At 38.4% G+C, this 16715-nt stretch overlaps 1 protein-coding gene across 4 annotated transcripts in view; it reads right to left on the bottom strand.

Moving 5' to 3' along the window:
• Positions 1-15064, bottom strand: part of KIZ (kizuna centrosomal protein) — a 68540-nt gene extending 53476 nt beyond the window's left edge. For all 4 annotated transcript variants that reach the window (XR_010388626.1, XR_010388625.1, XM_026106037.2 and 1 more), the window contains exons 1-4: positions 14841-15064; positions 8927-8989; positions 6801-6957; positions 1142-1234 (exon numbers count right to left, since the gene is read on the bottom strand). Coding sequence is in view for 2 of the 4 variants with exons in the window: in XM_026106037.2 (XP_025961822.2) it covers positions 1142-1234; positions 6801-6957; positions 8927-8989; positions 14841-14980 (453 nt within the window). In the remaining 2 variants the exon portion in view is untranslated. The remainder of the gene's footprint in view (positions 1-1141; positions 1235-6800; positions 6958-8926; positions 8990-14840) is intronic.
• Positions 15065-16715: the final 1651 nt, after the last annotated feature.

Genomic DNA, 16715 nt, shown 5'->3' with positions numbered 1-16715 from the left:
TTCCTATAAACTCAGATTAACAACTGCTAATGCACTGAAGAAAGAAAAACGAAAACCTTCCTCCTACTATAAAAACAAAATAGTGTGGCCTCTGTTTCTTTTCTGATAAGAGTCTTAAATACCAAACATTTAACTGCATAATAACATTTACTGGCAGCCAGGCAGCCTGCTTAGCAGATATATAAAGCAGGTAAAAGGAGAAAAAGTTAATTTCTTGGCTGAATGATTCCATCGGTAGCTATAGGGCAAACTAGAAAGTCTTTTAGTAAAGTAGCAGTTGATTCTTCTATCAATCTGCAGCACACATACTCTTCCAAGGAATGCATTAAATATGAAAATCATATCCCGTTATCATCTGTTTCCAGCTTTCAGCCTAGTAAGCTTTTCTTAATGAATGCTGTAGCCTAAGGGACAAGCATGCTGTTGGCTTTTCTGAATAATGGAGTGATGCTACCATTTTTGCTTATTACAATATCGACTAGCTGAGGGGGTTTCACACATAGTCACAAGTGACTACTCTTGCCAGCATGCTCCAAGTTATTACAAGATGTTTTTAGACATTTCATCTAAAAGAGCTTTACTGCTTTTAGTGAAGAAAACAGCTATGGTCTTGAACTGTATCATTTATATGGAGATAGGAGGAGGGATTAGAAGCCTGCATTACTGCAGATATATAGCAGAATATATTTAAGTATTCCTTGTCAGTCTTTTTGTCTGTTACTTAGATATGCGATCTCTTTTGCTTCTTCTGAGGAAAAGGTCAAAATGTACAAAATTAGAAATACAACACATGAATCAATTGGTGCTTTTTTTAAAATATCATTCATCAAGAATATTTTCTCCTAGGCCCATACCATTTTTATATTATTCAGCATAAAAATATAAAATTCAACAAAGATGATGATAAACATTTTGTCTTCTCCCCTCTTTTTTAATTCTAGTTCTTTGAAAGAACTGCACTATTTATCCAGGCTATTCTACTTCACTCAGGTGTCTAAACAATATAGTAGAACCGCCACAGTAAAAACTCCCCACCTAAAGACTTTGCTTAACAACATTTTGCTCTTAATGCAGTACCTCAGAGGGAAGCACCTCAGTGTAATAAACCATGCATTCCCCCCCCCCGCTTATTTTGCATTACCTGCTTACTGCATTCTCCTCCTTCATCACCTTGTGCTGGCAAGCCACTCCCTTGAAGTGATAACGCACTTTTAATTTCTCTTCCATACTGCACCTAAATATGAACAAATCCATCATATAAAATTGAAGGCCAGAACACACACAAATCAGCAAATATTACTGTGCAAGCTGTGCACTTTCAAGTGTGATGCCAAGCATTAGTTTTCACTTTGTCTGTATTTAAAAAGCCAGAGACCCCATTTCTCCTTATTCTTCTGTTTCCCTGAACAAGCTACATGGCTTGTACACAACCTTCTGCAGCTTTTCCCATATACATTTATTCATTCATCCAATTTAGAAGCCTACAAAGTAGTAACAACTTGTTGACTAAGATTTATTTAATCACAATTTGTTTTCATAATGCCAAATTACTTTTGCTGTGCCCAGACAACAATTCAACTGCTTTGTGATGAAATGAGCTTTAGAATTTGTTTTTGTTTTACATGCATCATCTTAAAACCCCTTGAGCTATTCTAAGGAAATATATATGGCAGATGTTATAAAGAGCAACACAGCATGAAAGGCAACTCGCTGTAGCGTTACTAACAAACAACCACATAAAACGTCTTCACCTCTACTACATTGTTTAATTGACCGAATGTAACGCATTCATAGTAGGACTACTGCTTAAAAGCCAAGCACATACTGTACCTATAATTAATCCTGTTTGTTAGTAATTGTAAACCCCAATAACAAGTTATGCTGGTCCTGAATGAATGCACTTCAATACCTATTCTGCATCAGGTAACATGCATGAAAATAAGTCTTTAAAACAATTAACTTAAACAGCTCTGTGCTCCATTCCAATAGTAAATTCAAGAAAGTCTGCTATTTTCCAGGTAATAGAAGTGGTTCATAAAATTTTAAAACATTAGTTTTTAAGAAACAAAAACCAGCCACACAAGAATTTTACTGATGCTTAAAATAAATTCAGATACAATGTTTTGATTTTCCCAAAAAGCTTAAGTGATTTTACTTACATTCCCAACAGTTATTTAACTGTGTGCAGACACACAAAGACAGGAAAAAGTGAGTTGTTCAGAAACAAAAGAAGTTTTGTCAGCTACAGCTACGCAGTAAGTTCTAAACATCATTATAAAACACTCCTAAAAGATATTCTCTCTAACAAAAATGGAGAAAATAGTAATGATTTGTTTGTGTACTTTCGTGATAAATGAAATGATTACATTGTTTATAACACTCCTGTAATCCAAGACAAGTGGGCTTTTCATAAATGTAACATGAAGGGTCTGTAATCTGTGCTTTGTTCAACAGCTCAGGAAAAATTAGTCTACCCCGGTAAAAATAAAATGGATGGCATAGAAACATCAAAATGGAAGTAGTGAATGAAAACACTGCATGCAGATCAACCCACGGCAAAACCATGACTCATACCAACACACTACGACAACCTGGCTTAGAGGGAAGATCAAACTGGTATGCGTTAAGGTTACTCAAGGAAATCCTTAAAAACACCAAGGAAAAATCTAGTATCACAATGTACCCTTTTCCCTTTTAAAAAAGGAAAAAAAAACACCCTAGAACTCACCCTTCCCCCCCGCCACCTCAACCCTAGAAAGGGCTCCGAACTATATATTACTAAGCTGAATTAAGAACAAGAGTGGAGAACACCTAGAGTCTTAGACTCAAGTCTCGCCTGCCCCTCTCTTCTAGCTCCTGGGTCGTGCTGTCACACTTCCCATCGTGCAGGGCAGGCAAACCTCGTGGGGTCACACAAGGTATTCAAACCTAGCAAGCTCCCCCCAAAATAGCTGATAGCACTATGCAAAAAAGCAAGGAAAAGATGTTCTACAAAAGTCACCAGACCTGACAGGCTTAAAATTACCAGCCACTAGCTGGGACAGCTGGGAAAGGAATTTATTAAGATGAGTATGCAGGCATAGGATGTTAGCCAGCTGATTGATTTATTAGAGTGGAAATGAATTACCACGCTTTTTCAAAGAGCTTCCTCATTTCTGAAGGATTCAGTACACAGGTAGATCAGCTAGTAGAGCCTCCCCTAAAATAAGCTACTCTACAAACGGAAGTCAATGACAACACAAAAGCAACCTTCCAAATAGGAAATCTAAGTGCAAACATATTGGTGTTTCAAGGGAAGTGTTAATCAGCATGAACAGTTCTCATCACTCCATCTCAAAAATGATACAGAGGGCATTCCAGAAGAGGCATTAAGAATTATTACAGGCATAGAAAACTCCTCTATGAACAGAGAAAAGAAAAGATTGGAGCTATTTACCTTAAGACAAATAAAGGAAGGCAGGGTTAACATATTTTAAGTTATTACTAGCATGGGGAGAGTAGTTTGGGGCCAGCTAGTCATTCTTCTCACTAATACAAAAACAAGGGGATTTTCAATGAAATCAAAGACAACTAATTTACAAACAGTATTACTCCACAGGATTGGTTGTCACATTATATTGTTGTGAACTTTTTGAGGACTGGAAAAAAAAAGGCTAGACATAGTTAACATTAATATCAATAGAGTTATAAGGATTTAAAAGATTTTTAGAAGGGATGTAATGGTTCACATTTCAGGTCATACATTTATCTATTGACAGACAGGAAGTAAACTTTTCTAATTTAAGAACTGCATACAAAGGGTTTCTTGCCCTTTACTCTGATGCAGCTAGTGAAAGCCAAAATTGACACTAGAGAGAGAAGAGAAGAAAAAAAGAAAAAAAAAAGCATATTGCAGCTTCTACATCCCTACTTTGGATTAAGCTCTAATAATGCCTCTTACTGCAGTGTTTCCAGAGCATATTATGAGAAAAGTTTCCAAAAATATTTTTTAAATAAAAGCTTTTTTTTTTTTAAAAAAAAAAAAACCTTCTACATCACTTTGCACTTTTTCCCTTCTCTCCCCCTGTCCCTGTTGCAGTCTGATTCTTTCCTCTTGCCTTTCTTCAGAAATGCTTATATATTTCTCTTCACAGACCTGCTGTATCTGAGCACCTCCTGCCCCCAATCCTGCAGCCTCTGTCCCCCATATCTTTCTTTCAGTCCTGTATTATTGTCACCCAAGGTTGCTGCTACATGTTCACATTTTCTGGAACCTGAACATAGGCACATTAGACACCTCCTTTTAAAAAGATCAAAGATCTCAGATAAAGCTGTATATGTCCCTGAGTAGAATAGAGAAGGGGGAAAATAGTATACTCAGATAATGCTGTTCCTGTTTTAATTCAAAGTGCATTTCAGAGAAATAAGAAACACCACAACTGAATTCTAGACAACCATATAAAAATGTAAGTATTGCATCAGAATTACACAGTAGAGGCTTAAGATGCCTCAACTAATTTGTTTCCTTCTCTCAAAATACTTAGCTGGAGGAAACGAGGAAAGAATACTACTTCTCTTAGAAAGCAGATAAATACTTCTCCCTCCCAGTAAAACACTGATTTTTTTGTCTCCCCAGACTCTGACTCCCTATATTTACGGCATGAGTGGATATCACAGAATTAGTTTTTTAAAATCCGTGTTCGTTACCAGTCTATATCACTTTGCAGCACCCCAAATTGTTCTTCAGTGAATAGGGAGACAACATGCTATTATGAATACGGTTCAAAATCCTCAAAGCAGGACTGCTTCTCACAGTAGCCTATTAAATTGAAAGTACTTTGGTCATGAGCTTTGATCAGAAAATATCCTATTATAAAACCTTAAATACGGATCCTGATCAAGTTTGTTTCAAACATTTAAGACAAAAGACATGCAGAAAGCTCTTAACTAATACAGAATAGTTTCTTCTTATTTGGGCTAATTATAAAAAAGCAACACAAATGTAATTATTCCGCCTATAAACAGTATTACTGATACAAAGCCATAAAGAAGGACTGAAGCCAGTCACTCTAACAGGACAAAAAAAAAAAAAGAAGCAAAAAGTCTATTCACATTTGTAAATGAGAGGGGCTGAAAGATAGGCAAGCAAAGAGAAATCATCTAATTTTACTTAAGCATGAAAAAAATCATGGCAATTCAGGCCTAACAGTAGCTGATCTTATCATCTCAACACTTAAATTACTACAAATGCTGGTTTTACTTCCACAAACTTTTCTTTTTTTTGTTACCATACTATTCTAAAAGCTCCAGGTAGATTCACTACATAAGGGAGATGCAAGAGTTCCCACTTCATTTAAGTTCTAGACATCATGGGGAGACAGATTCCAGTAGGGACTTATCAGGAGACAAATACAGCCCCCTGAAGAGAAAACACTCTGGAATTTAGTTGACTTCTGGACAACTATTTCTATAATCAGAATCACTGACCAGAACAACTAAAACTAACAGGCACAACATTAATAGCAGAGGTGGTTAATGCAACTGTTGAAAGGTCATTGCCCTAGAAAGCATAGTTTTAATCTTTCTTTTAAAATGGAATGACCGTTCAAGTTTTCTACCTGTTGCAGTAATTTTTAAACAAATTACAGTCATTTAAAATTAAAAACAAACAGACATGTATTAGTTTAATAGACTCTCATAATATTTCATGCCAGTAGAAGTTCTCAAACTGTTAACATTCAGCAACAATCACTAATATGTTCCCTTTGACAAACACAGACCTTTGTGATGATAGCAGTCAAGGCTATCAGTGAAGAAAGCAAAGAAATGTTTGCTATCTTCTCTGATACCAAAGGTGTTACAAAGAAGAAAGCAGGAAGTATATATTCTGCCGGGCATTCATTCCAGTTAAAGTCGCCATTTGATATTAACACATTTCTATCACATCAGTTTTCTTGCACAACTAAGTACACAAGGTGATGAAACATTCCTTGGGCTTTACTTTACCAGCCCAACAGGAAAGTTCAAAATTTTGATCGACTCTGGAGATATATGTACATGCACAAAAATATTATCAAGAGCAAAGATCTGAGTGATACACACTGCAGGAAGAGTAGTTTTCTCTGTTACCATTGTTGAAGTATTGCCAGTGAACAGTTTAGCGACAACTGACTGACTTCATTTCAGCTCTGCTTCAGTCCTGTTAACAAATAATTATTGTGTTTGAACTATCTGGAGTTACCTAATTCTTACACTTCCTACATTGCTCTGGCCTTATTGTCAGTGTCTTCGTCAACACTAACTATGATCATGTTACTCATGCCAGCAAAATTAAAAACATCCTGAAACTACTTCTGTGAAACATACTAGGATTTTTTAAATAATAAACAGCTTACTAAAATTGAATTCTATGAATAAGTCTTTACAAAATATATTAAAACTTGAGTTTTCTTTTTGTCCTCACTTCGATACTGCTGTTTCATCATCTTACCACTGTAACTGCAAACACATGATACAATTCAGTTCCACAGACTTCTGATCTCAGGTCTCCCTTGCTTCCAAGAGACTCAAAGGCACATTGCACTCTATTGTAGGCCAAATGTAGAATTCTGTGAAGTGTTACTACCTATGCAGTTACAGCTGGATCTATTAGGTCACTTATTAGCAGGGTTGGGGTTTGTTTCAAACTCCCAAAAATGAAGCCTTTAAGCATTCCAAAACATATGAGCAAGACATGATGTGCATAATACATGGACAAAACCAATTTAGCAACCATTATAATAGCAGTCAACACTATCGTATCAAGTCTTCAAAAAAATTACTTCCATCTTCTGAATTATCTCTGAACTTGAAGTTTTCATACGAGCTTCAAATTGGTTAAATTCCTTTAAAAATGTCTGGTTTCGCAGAAGAGCCTTTTTTTGCCGTTCATCTATTTCTTTCAAGTACTTTTTCAGCTTCATGTACTTTAGTTTCGCTCTATAGGGAAAAGAGAAATTGTATTTAAAGAGCATAAAATTAAAACAAATACATGTATATTGCAATATACACATACTCACAGAAAAGGAGTAGACACTTCTCTTGCACAACTGCCAAAGGCTATATCATACATCTTACAGGATGTCACTGCCATGTAGCTTAAGGTTTAAACATGATTTTTGGTATTCAAAAGGACAAGCATATTAATAAACTCTTGAAAATTTGTTTTTCAGTGGGTTGTGCTTTAGACATACATATCACATTAATTCAAAATGAAAACTATATTTAAGAAAAACAGTATTTTGTGAGACACACAAGCTGTGATTTCACAACTGCTTTAAGCCAAACTAAATCCATGCTGCCACCAAAAGGAACATCTCACTCGAAGCCTTTCTTTCTTTTTTGTGCCAATACAATCCGTTATGTGGCCACATGGCAAATCAGGCTAAGAGCAATCCAGATGAAAATACACCTAAACTAGTTCTCACCCACCCAAAAAAACGGATTCGTTTTCAGCCAAATCAACTCTCTTATCTGATTATAAGGCAGCCACACAAATATTAGTGCCAACAAAGGGAAAACATGAACCAGGGGCAGATAGCATCATCTCTTTTGGTCTCAATCTGCCTACAGGTCAGCTTAAATCAGCTGCAAAATTGCAAACTAAATCCCCCAAGCTGCCAATATTTTCAGAGAAACACCAGCTCAAAACATGTTAGATTAAAACAGATCAAATAGAAAAGAAAGTAAATGTGCATGTCTCCCCACCTGTTTAGACATTTTTTCCTAAGCTCTGTTTAAGAAAAGGAGTTCCTATGGGATTTGGTCATCATAGCACCTAGCCCTCAATTCCTTGGAGTAAATGAGAAGAGTGACTTTGATGAGCTTTACAAGCCACATTTGAGGAAAGAAACACTGAACAAGAATGCCTAAAATAGCCTAAAATTCTATTCCCCTCTGGAACCCAGATGCCTTTTCTGGCCTGAGAAACTTTCACCCATGCAGAAATTACATTCCAAACCCTCCTCCTGAATGCAGGCTTCTGCAACCATTGTTTCAAAGAACTATGAAAGGCTCACATTATTATTTTCTTTTAAAAAATACAGCTTTATGGTTCAGGTCTTTTACAGCTTGAAGCAGCTCAGATCTACCACAGGATGTAGGAAGGCTAGGATTTTTTGATGTTAGGAGGCCTGCTGGAAAAACATTAGTTCTAGAATCTGTTTCTCTCCTTCCTTAATCATTTGGGGGCACGAATTTCAGGGTTCAAGTACAAAAAGGAGGAAAAAAGGAGAAACTGAGAGGAGCACAAGAGCAGCTCACAAAAAAAGAGGCAGCCATACGGTGTTACATTTAATACGTAATTTGGGAACTGGCTGCAATTTCATCTGGTTTGCTCGCTCTCAGTAAAGCTAACAGCAGCAGTTCTTATAACGTGGTGCATGTTATACACAATACCCAGAGGGGCCGAGAATGCAAACACAGGAACTTCTCCGAACAACTAGCTAAAATACACAGCCATGATGGGAATCTTGATTTCAGCCCTCTATTTTAGGGCAGACTGTATTTGCAATTTACATTAAACAAATAATGCACAAAAAACCCTGGGAGCAGGACCAGAACCTAGAACAACCTCTGTGAAGTCTAAAAGTCTTAGGATTTTAAGACTCTAGGGTTTTCTAGCATGAACTGTGCTACAGTGATTTTGTAAAAGTTGCACAAAACCAAATAACATACTAATCATTACTAAGACAACATTTCAATATTAATACAGAATAAGGTAATTACATTATTACTGAAGTTATTTCATCAATAACTTAGAGGCAAGAACCTTACATTATACTTAGGATGTGAACATAAAATTACTGTTACAAAAATTGTCAAGATACCATCCTAAAAGCATCACATTGTACCTAAATCTTTGCAACTAAAATAAAACAATCCATATGAAGTTTTCAAGTAGTCTTACGCATATGCATCAGATTTTCTGTAGTCAATCAGTTCTCTTTCTAATTCCAGCCTTTTGGTTTCACTGGAGGAAAACAAAAAACATATAGTAAGATAAAATTATTCCATAATTTATTTTATCAAAGTGCAAGAAATAAAGCATTTCACAAGCAAAAAAATCTTTTTAGAGCACAGAACACATTTTTGCTACACATTGGTAGTCTTATAAACTGATCCATCAGCTGAGCTTATCAGAAAAATAGTTTCACAAAAGAAATCCCACTAGGTTTTTACCTCTTGCTTTGTTCCTCACTGGAACAAGAGCTAGGCTGTTCTAAATGAAGAGGACCAAAGGAAAAGATACATAAACATTATATACCCACACAAAGGCTTACCAGCATAGCCAAGAAGCCTGCATTTCCGCCTAATTTAAGTTCCTGTTTCAAGCCCCTTCTCCAGCAGCCCCAGGAAGCACCCTGAACACTGAGATACTGGCAGTTTTAACTAAAGTCCCTCTGCCTGCAATTTTGTTCATGCAATTTTACATTATGTTAAAATGATGCAAACAGACAGTTATAAACCTTTTTTAAAAACAAACAAACAAAAAGAGGCAAAGATGCATAGTTAAGAACTTTTAAGGATCCAGATGACTCATTTTCAAGCAACTCTGAAAATTCAGTCTATTGAGAAAGAGAACATTAGCTTGGGATTTGAGGGCACAAATAAATTCCCTACTCCATTACAAGCTCTCTCTAATCTCTGGCATTTCACTCAGGCATTGATCTGTAGTGATATTTGATCCCTCAACTCCCATTTAAACCAGCAGGACTAAGATGCTTGAATACTTTTGAGATACCAAGCCTTAGTCTCTTTGTGCTTCAGTTCCCCATCCATAATGCAAGAACAACAGTGCTACTGTCATGATACACTGCTGAGGTAAGTACATATAAAATAGTGAAACACTTGGACACAATGGAATTTTTCCATAACAGCAAGAAATACTATTTTTATTTTAGTCACTTTTCTACACTAACTATTAAATCAACAGTTGAACACTAAATTGCATCTAACTTACTAGTCTGGAACTTTGACAGCGCCTGCTCAAAGCATGCTAGTATGCATTATATAAGACTTTGGCTGAAAAGCCAAAGTTACTTCATTAACGAGTTACAACACTGAGTCCACTTATATAAGTGGACGCAGCACCAAAGCACACACAGACATGCAAAAGTAAAACAATTGGTTTCCCAACCAGGTAAGTAGGAAGTTTTCTTCAGAACAACACATGGTAACTTTCTCAGAGAGGAAAAGAGGCAGTACAGACTCAAAAAAGCAATGAGGTCACCACTTAACTCCTAAAGAAGTACTAGTCTCAAAAACTCCCTCAACCAACTGTTCTGCTCCCCTGGATGAATGAGAATGGGCCTGTTCACAACTGTCTTCTAGAAACACACACCACCAATACCAGCAAATATTTCCGAAAATGATAATCCTATGTGTTTTACATTCTCTATTCAGGACTTCTCAATATTCTTGTGTTTACTGCAAATCACCCTTAGCACGAAGCAACTGGCCTCGCTGTTTGAAAAGCAAAGCTAATTACAAAGTTAGTCACAACATTAAGTACAGCACTTAGCTATATAAATTATTGACTTTACCACCCATACCTCTCAAAAACTTTGCTGTCCTCACCAGCAATCATTGAAGATTAAGTGCTGAGTAATCGCAACACGGTCAATTCTGTATAAAACACAGAAGGTGAACTCTCTGCCCCATTTAACATATTAGGCACCCAAAACCTTGTTCTCCATAATTTTGCATGCAGCACAGATACCACTCACCTGTGTACAGAGACCTACGTGTGCTATAGTTTTTATAACTGGACTAGACAGAGTACAAGGATTAAGAGATAAAATACAGCCAATGAAGTCTAACGTAATCTGCTACATTTAAAATGCAGTAATGTTTTTGCACAAGTCTTAAGGCATTCTATATTGTTTGTTTACCATAACCTTAGTATCTGGTGGCTAATTCCTCAAATATTTCAGAATGTACATATTTAAAGAAAAGATTCATGAGAACAAGTGCAAAAGAAAAATTCACAAGACTCTTTTCTAGTTCACCAAGTGTTAGGTGGGGGACATAACAGAGCAGCAGCTTCCTCCATCATATTCAAGCTCTTGCATAGATGGCTTCTATAGTGGTGTCTCATTGTTTGCTCAGGCAAAATTGAGAACTGAAAGCAGGACCGCAATCAGGAATGAAACAGCTGTTGGGTACTTCAGGTCTTAAAATGGGCAATGTGAAATTAGATCAATGTAGAATTTCTAGAGTGGGACTTCGGAAAACCGAAATGCTCCAGTGATTTAACAAAAGGTTTTCTATTTTACATAAAAATTGTTTAGATGAAAGGTATCACTTTATCTGAGAAATTCTGAAGAGGCAACTGCCTCTGCAGCACCATTCCCAAAGGCAGCCTTTCACACTCTTGCAATAGCAGTATGCAACTTCCAATCTAGTGCAAGTATTGCTCTGTCAACACCAGCAAGTACAAATACATGTTTTCTTTCATTTTTTTAAAGCACAGACAGAAGTGTGACAGGTAGAGAAATTCTATTTATTATCACAACTTTAAAAGGTACTTGCACATGCTCTTGGGCCAAATAAAAAGAGTGCAGGTACAAGCAGTAGAGGAAGCAGAAGTGACACAACACCCTTCTACTGTATATCCTCTGTCCTCAAGCAATCTCTAAAAGCTGATTTAAGTTACACCATCTAGTGACAATCCTCTAAAAGTAGGTATTTTTGAGGACATATGATTATCCAGCAAAAAATGATCCAGCTGCTCTCTGAATAGGGGGGAGTGGAGAAATATCCATAGGAAGAGGCACAGAGCCAACACTACCACCAGGGTGTGTTGTTATGTGAAAGGAATCATCTTTCCTGCTTTTCCCTTTCAGGGCAATGCCAAGAAAACAGACCAAACAGCTGGTTCATGGTTGTTTCCCCCCTTCCATCTTTACATCAAAATTCTGCAATAATGAGTGCATAAAATCCTAAAAATACTCTTTATCTTGTAAGATCGTTATTTACTAGTTAAGGGTAAATATCACAAATTATGGGTTACTGCTAAAGATTTCAGGCATAAATATTTGCTAATCAAAATAAAACATTGTGTTCATGAAATCAGAAAGTAAGACTGAAAACCTAAGACTCTTTAAAAACATTATCCGTAAGTCCTACACTAACAGTAAGTCCTGCAAAAGTATTTTGGCATGTAAGTATGTACTTCACAATCCAGTGAGAATTTTGCAATACAGTGTAGGCATTTAGTCCCTGGGGATTTTAGGCTAGATTTCAAAACAACTTCTAGAATGCACATTTGCATCTTTAAATACTCAAAAACCTCCTCTAATAGCCTTAGATGAAAGACTATAATAAATGTTATGCCATTTGTTTTTCTTAATGAGAATGAAGTTATTAACATCCTGTTTATGAATGACCGAATACTTCAACTAACAAGAGTCAACAAATATAAAAGTTTTCTTTTTTTTTTTTTTTTTTTTAAACAGCCTTTACATGCTAAAGTCCCACTTTCCAGATCACTTTAGACCTAGAGCTCAGAACATGGTCAGTCCAGTATTTTTACAAATAAAACATCATCCACTGAACCACAGTAGCTACACAAATACAAACCCCTACAGCAGCACAGTGGGAAATACAATGGGTTGGCTTCTTCCACAGCTGGAACCCACGTTACACATGAGACTAGGAGCACACATGTTGTCAGCTACCACAGGGCAGCCAAAGGTGAGGTAACTCATTGAAAAAAATGCTATATACAATCACCTGTAAGTGGGAACTAGCCAAACACTAAGTTACTTTAAGCAAACTATGTCCTACTTAAAAATAAACAAAAATGGCTTCTAAACACATGTGATTTCTGAAAGGTGATTCAGGAGCCTAACTCTGGCTCTTCTGGAAATTTTACATTGTAGCTACTTGTTAGATAACAGCAATCAATCAAGAATGACATATGGGAGAGAAAAGAGGTAAGCAGGTTATTCCACATGAAACAAATACAGGCATTACAAGCAACTTTCTAATAGAAAATGCCTTTAAAAAAAAAAAAAAAGAAAGTACTAGTGTTTTTGCCAGCCTACATTAGAACTTTTTACATTTATATTCGAAGTAGTAGCTTTTCTACTGTTCAGGGCAAAAACAAGAGATTAAGCTACATCAGATTTTCAATCCTCAAATGACTGAAAAAGAAATGATGAAAAAACAAAACTTTCCTTCCATTGCTCTTTTTCCAGAGATTTCATAATACAGAGTCAAACTCCACTCTCAGAGATGCTTCTCACAGGAGTCAGAAGTTTGTTTTGTACATGAGCTTGTACACTTACAGCCATAATAGAACGTAATTTGTAATTTGTTAATCTATCCTTAAGTTTTCCTCCTGCAAGAAGACCCACTGACTTTAATAAGATTACGCAGGAAAGTAAGTCAAAGTGTTTGAATTTAATAAATTGTTTAAAATTTTTTTAAATTTAGGACACACTGTTCCATTATAACATTACAGATGAAGCCTGGGCATAAACCCTTTCCTGTACACAAAAGTGTACATCTCTACTCCTAACAGGAGCAATACCTGCACACAAATAGTTCAAAGCAACACGCAGTCTAGACTACTTCAAGACTTTAATCTGCCCTCCCCCTTAATTTCCTAATACCGCAGTTTATTTAAAGTGCCTTTCCTATCTCGGACCTAGGATATACACAGCACTTTGGCCAAAACACTATCTAGATGTGAGGTTTAGATTCTGCAGGGCATGGCATTATTAAGTTGTAATTTTATGTATTCAATATGCTTTAAAAAAAAGAAAAAGAAAAAAGAAAAAAACCCACACTGCTGTATTACCAGAAAACAGGTACAGCCTGAAAAGCAAACTCATAACAGTATATCATGAATGATCGCAAGAGACTTCCTCTGGGCAGAAAAAAAGTGCTAATTGACACCAATTACTACAGTTAGTCCAGCAAGTGACAAATTGAGATCATCATTAATTGTACACAACTTCAAGGAAGCGACCAGTTCTTTGAAATACCTCAGTCCAAAGCAGCTGAGGAAAGCCGTGCATCACCACTTGGTCATACCTGCTTTCTTCCTGAAAATCAGACCCCATTGAAGCATCCACAAACTGAAACATCTAAAAATCACTTTTCTTTATTAATGTATGTTTTTTTTTTATATCTGAAGCAGAAATCACTTGTATATGTGCATTTATCATACAGCCACCCCCAAAACAACAGTGGCTCCATTATCTGCTTGTTTAAAAGAGCAAATAATTTTGTGAACAGTACCAAAACTGCTTCCAGACAACATCTCAGATCATCACTGATAGCTGTGTAACTTTTAGGATTTACACAATATGCTAACGCAGGAGCCATAAGACCAAAACAGTGAAAACATAAGAGTGCAGTGTTACTGATAGACTAGATATAAGCATCGCCTCATCCCCTTCCCAAAACGCGCAATTGGCTGAAAGAATATCATAAGGCAGAAGAAAGCGGTAGAAGAGCTGTTAGAGACGCTGTTGGGGAGCTTTGACAAGATGTTTCCTTAAAAAAAAAGGGACCGACTGTAATACACTACGACCAGCCCACGAACCGACTTAACGGTCCCCTAAAGTGGAAACGTCGGTCTTCACCCGCCGGCAGGAGCCAGCCCGCCGCCCCCTTGGCATTTACCAGCGCCGCAGCCCCCCTCGGGGGCAGAAACCCCGAATTTCCTGCTCCGAGCGGCGACCCGGGGCTCGGGAAAGCGCCAGCTTCGCCAGGGGCCGCGGCGGCCCCGCTCCGCGGCTCGGAGCGCAGGACGGGCCCGCGCCCGGCGCGGAGGGAGGGAGGAAGGCGGAGGCCCGCGGTCTCCTCACCTGTCGCGGAGGCGCCGCAGGAGCCCGTCCACCGCAGCGGGGCCGGGGCCGGGGCCGGGGCCGGGGCCGGGGCCGGGGCCGGGGCCGGGGCCGGGGCCCGCCGCCACCACCACCAGCCGCGGCCCGCGAGCCCCGCTCATGCCGCCCTGTTTACCCCGGTGGCCTAAGCGACGGCTCCCACCATGCCACGCGCCCGCGCCCGCGCCCGCCCCGGAAGCCGGCGCCGCGCGGCTCCCACCGCCCGCGCGCGGGCGTTGCTATGGAGACGCGGGAGGCCGCGGCGAGCGGGGCGAGGCAGCCGCGGGAGTTTAGAGCGTTGGTCCCTAGATGACGTCTTAATCCGTTAATTTAATATAATTTCATCGAATATCTTAATTATTATCACAGCTGTTAAAATGGCTGCCGTTTGCAGTCCAGTCTCCCCTCAGGAGAGCTGGGCCGCGTTGCAGGCTTTGGGGCTCTGGGGCAGTAACCCACGGCTCCTCCTCAGGAGAAGGGGGACAGTGACCTCTGCCTTTGCCGGGGCCAGGGTACTAATGCCGCAGGTAGCTGGGAGCCGCTCAGCAGCTACAGCTTTGCCCAATTATCGTATCAATATCGACGCCTGGATTATGGCAGGAGTGGGGATGGGAAGACAGGGAATTTATGAGATTTATAATATGGAAAATCAGTAGGGCAAGCAAACTACCCAGGTCTTAGTGAATCTAAAATCCTCATATGTAGGGAACAGCATAGCAACCTTGTTTGTGCTCCCTCTAACTGTGTTTTACAGGTGTTTACTGTGCACTATGCTTTTCAGAAAAAAAAACAGAAAAAACAAGGTTTTTTTCCTCATTTGTATAGAAATCCAACATATCAAAAAAAAAAAAACCCTCAATTCTTCCTTTTCTCAACTGCCAATTTGTCTAGTTGGCAGAGCTCGTTAATGTCCTTGTCGAAGATCCACTGGTCAGTAGAAAAAGCCGCACCACCTTCAGTGAGCACTGGATCTGCCCTTATAGGTCCTGTGTTTAGATCTGCAGCTGGCAAAAGAAGCAAAAAAAAATGCAATTTTTCATTTTCAGATAAAAACTTAGATCCCTTTCCAACTAAGTTGCCAAATTAGTGCTTATATTCCTATGCCACAACAAAAAAAAGTTGTCACCTACCGCGAGGTGCTTAAATTTGAATCTGAGCAAAAGAAATGCCGTGTGAACAAACAAAACTGCAGATAGCAGTAAAATGTTTAAGTAATTGGTATACAATTATTATAAGATCATCATTGTAATTGCCCCACATTAAAAGTTCTGTCCAACAACTGTGACAGGAAAGGATCAGTTTTCCTGGCAAGGTAATAGCGATCTGGCCGAGGTCATCACTCAAGCCCTTGAAGGGAGCCACGTTTCAGCTATGCAGTTTCACGAGACTCGAGAGCATCAGCGTGAGGTTTCCAGCGCCAGCGGTAATGGCCCCTGCCTGCAGATCAGGGCTCTTCTGTCAAGTTTTAATGTTCTGTGGCAATGATTCTAATGGTTTTCAACACCTTCAGTCTCAAACTCAGATAACCAAATTTAAAGCTAACTAAGCCTTTCCTGAATTGATGTGGCAGTACTTAACAGTCCCCAAATTCAAGTGACAGAAGTCACTAACTATAACTATATATAATTATATATAACTATAGCTGCTGTCTGGCTTAGCCCTTATATATCCACTCTAAATAAATGGCTCAATAACCTATGGAAGGCTTGTGCAAAAGCTTATATACTCTAGAAAATACATATGCAAAGGATTTACAGATCTGGGAGCCTTTTATTATTGAATTCTCATAAAATATGCTTATAATAAAAGATATACTGTTCTTTCTCATGCTTCTATTTATTGAAAACAAATATACAT

Source organism: Dromaius novaehollandiae, chromosome 3 (assembly GCF_036370855.1).
Source record: "Dromaius novaehollandiae isolate bDroNov1 chromosome 3, bDroNov1.hap1, whole genome shotgun sequence".
Lineage (NCBI taxonomy): Eukaryota > Metazoa > Chordata > Aves > Casuariiformes > Dromaiidae > Dromaius > Dromaius novaehollandiae.
Note: the sequence above shows the minus strand (reverse complement) of the source record. Positions and strands in the feature narration are given on the sequence as shown.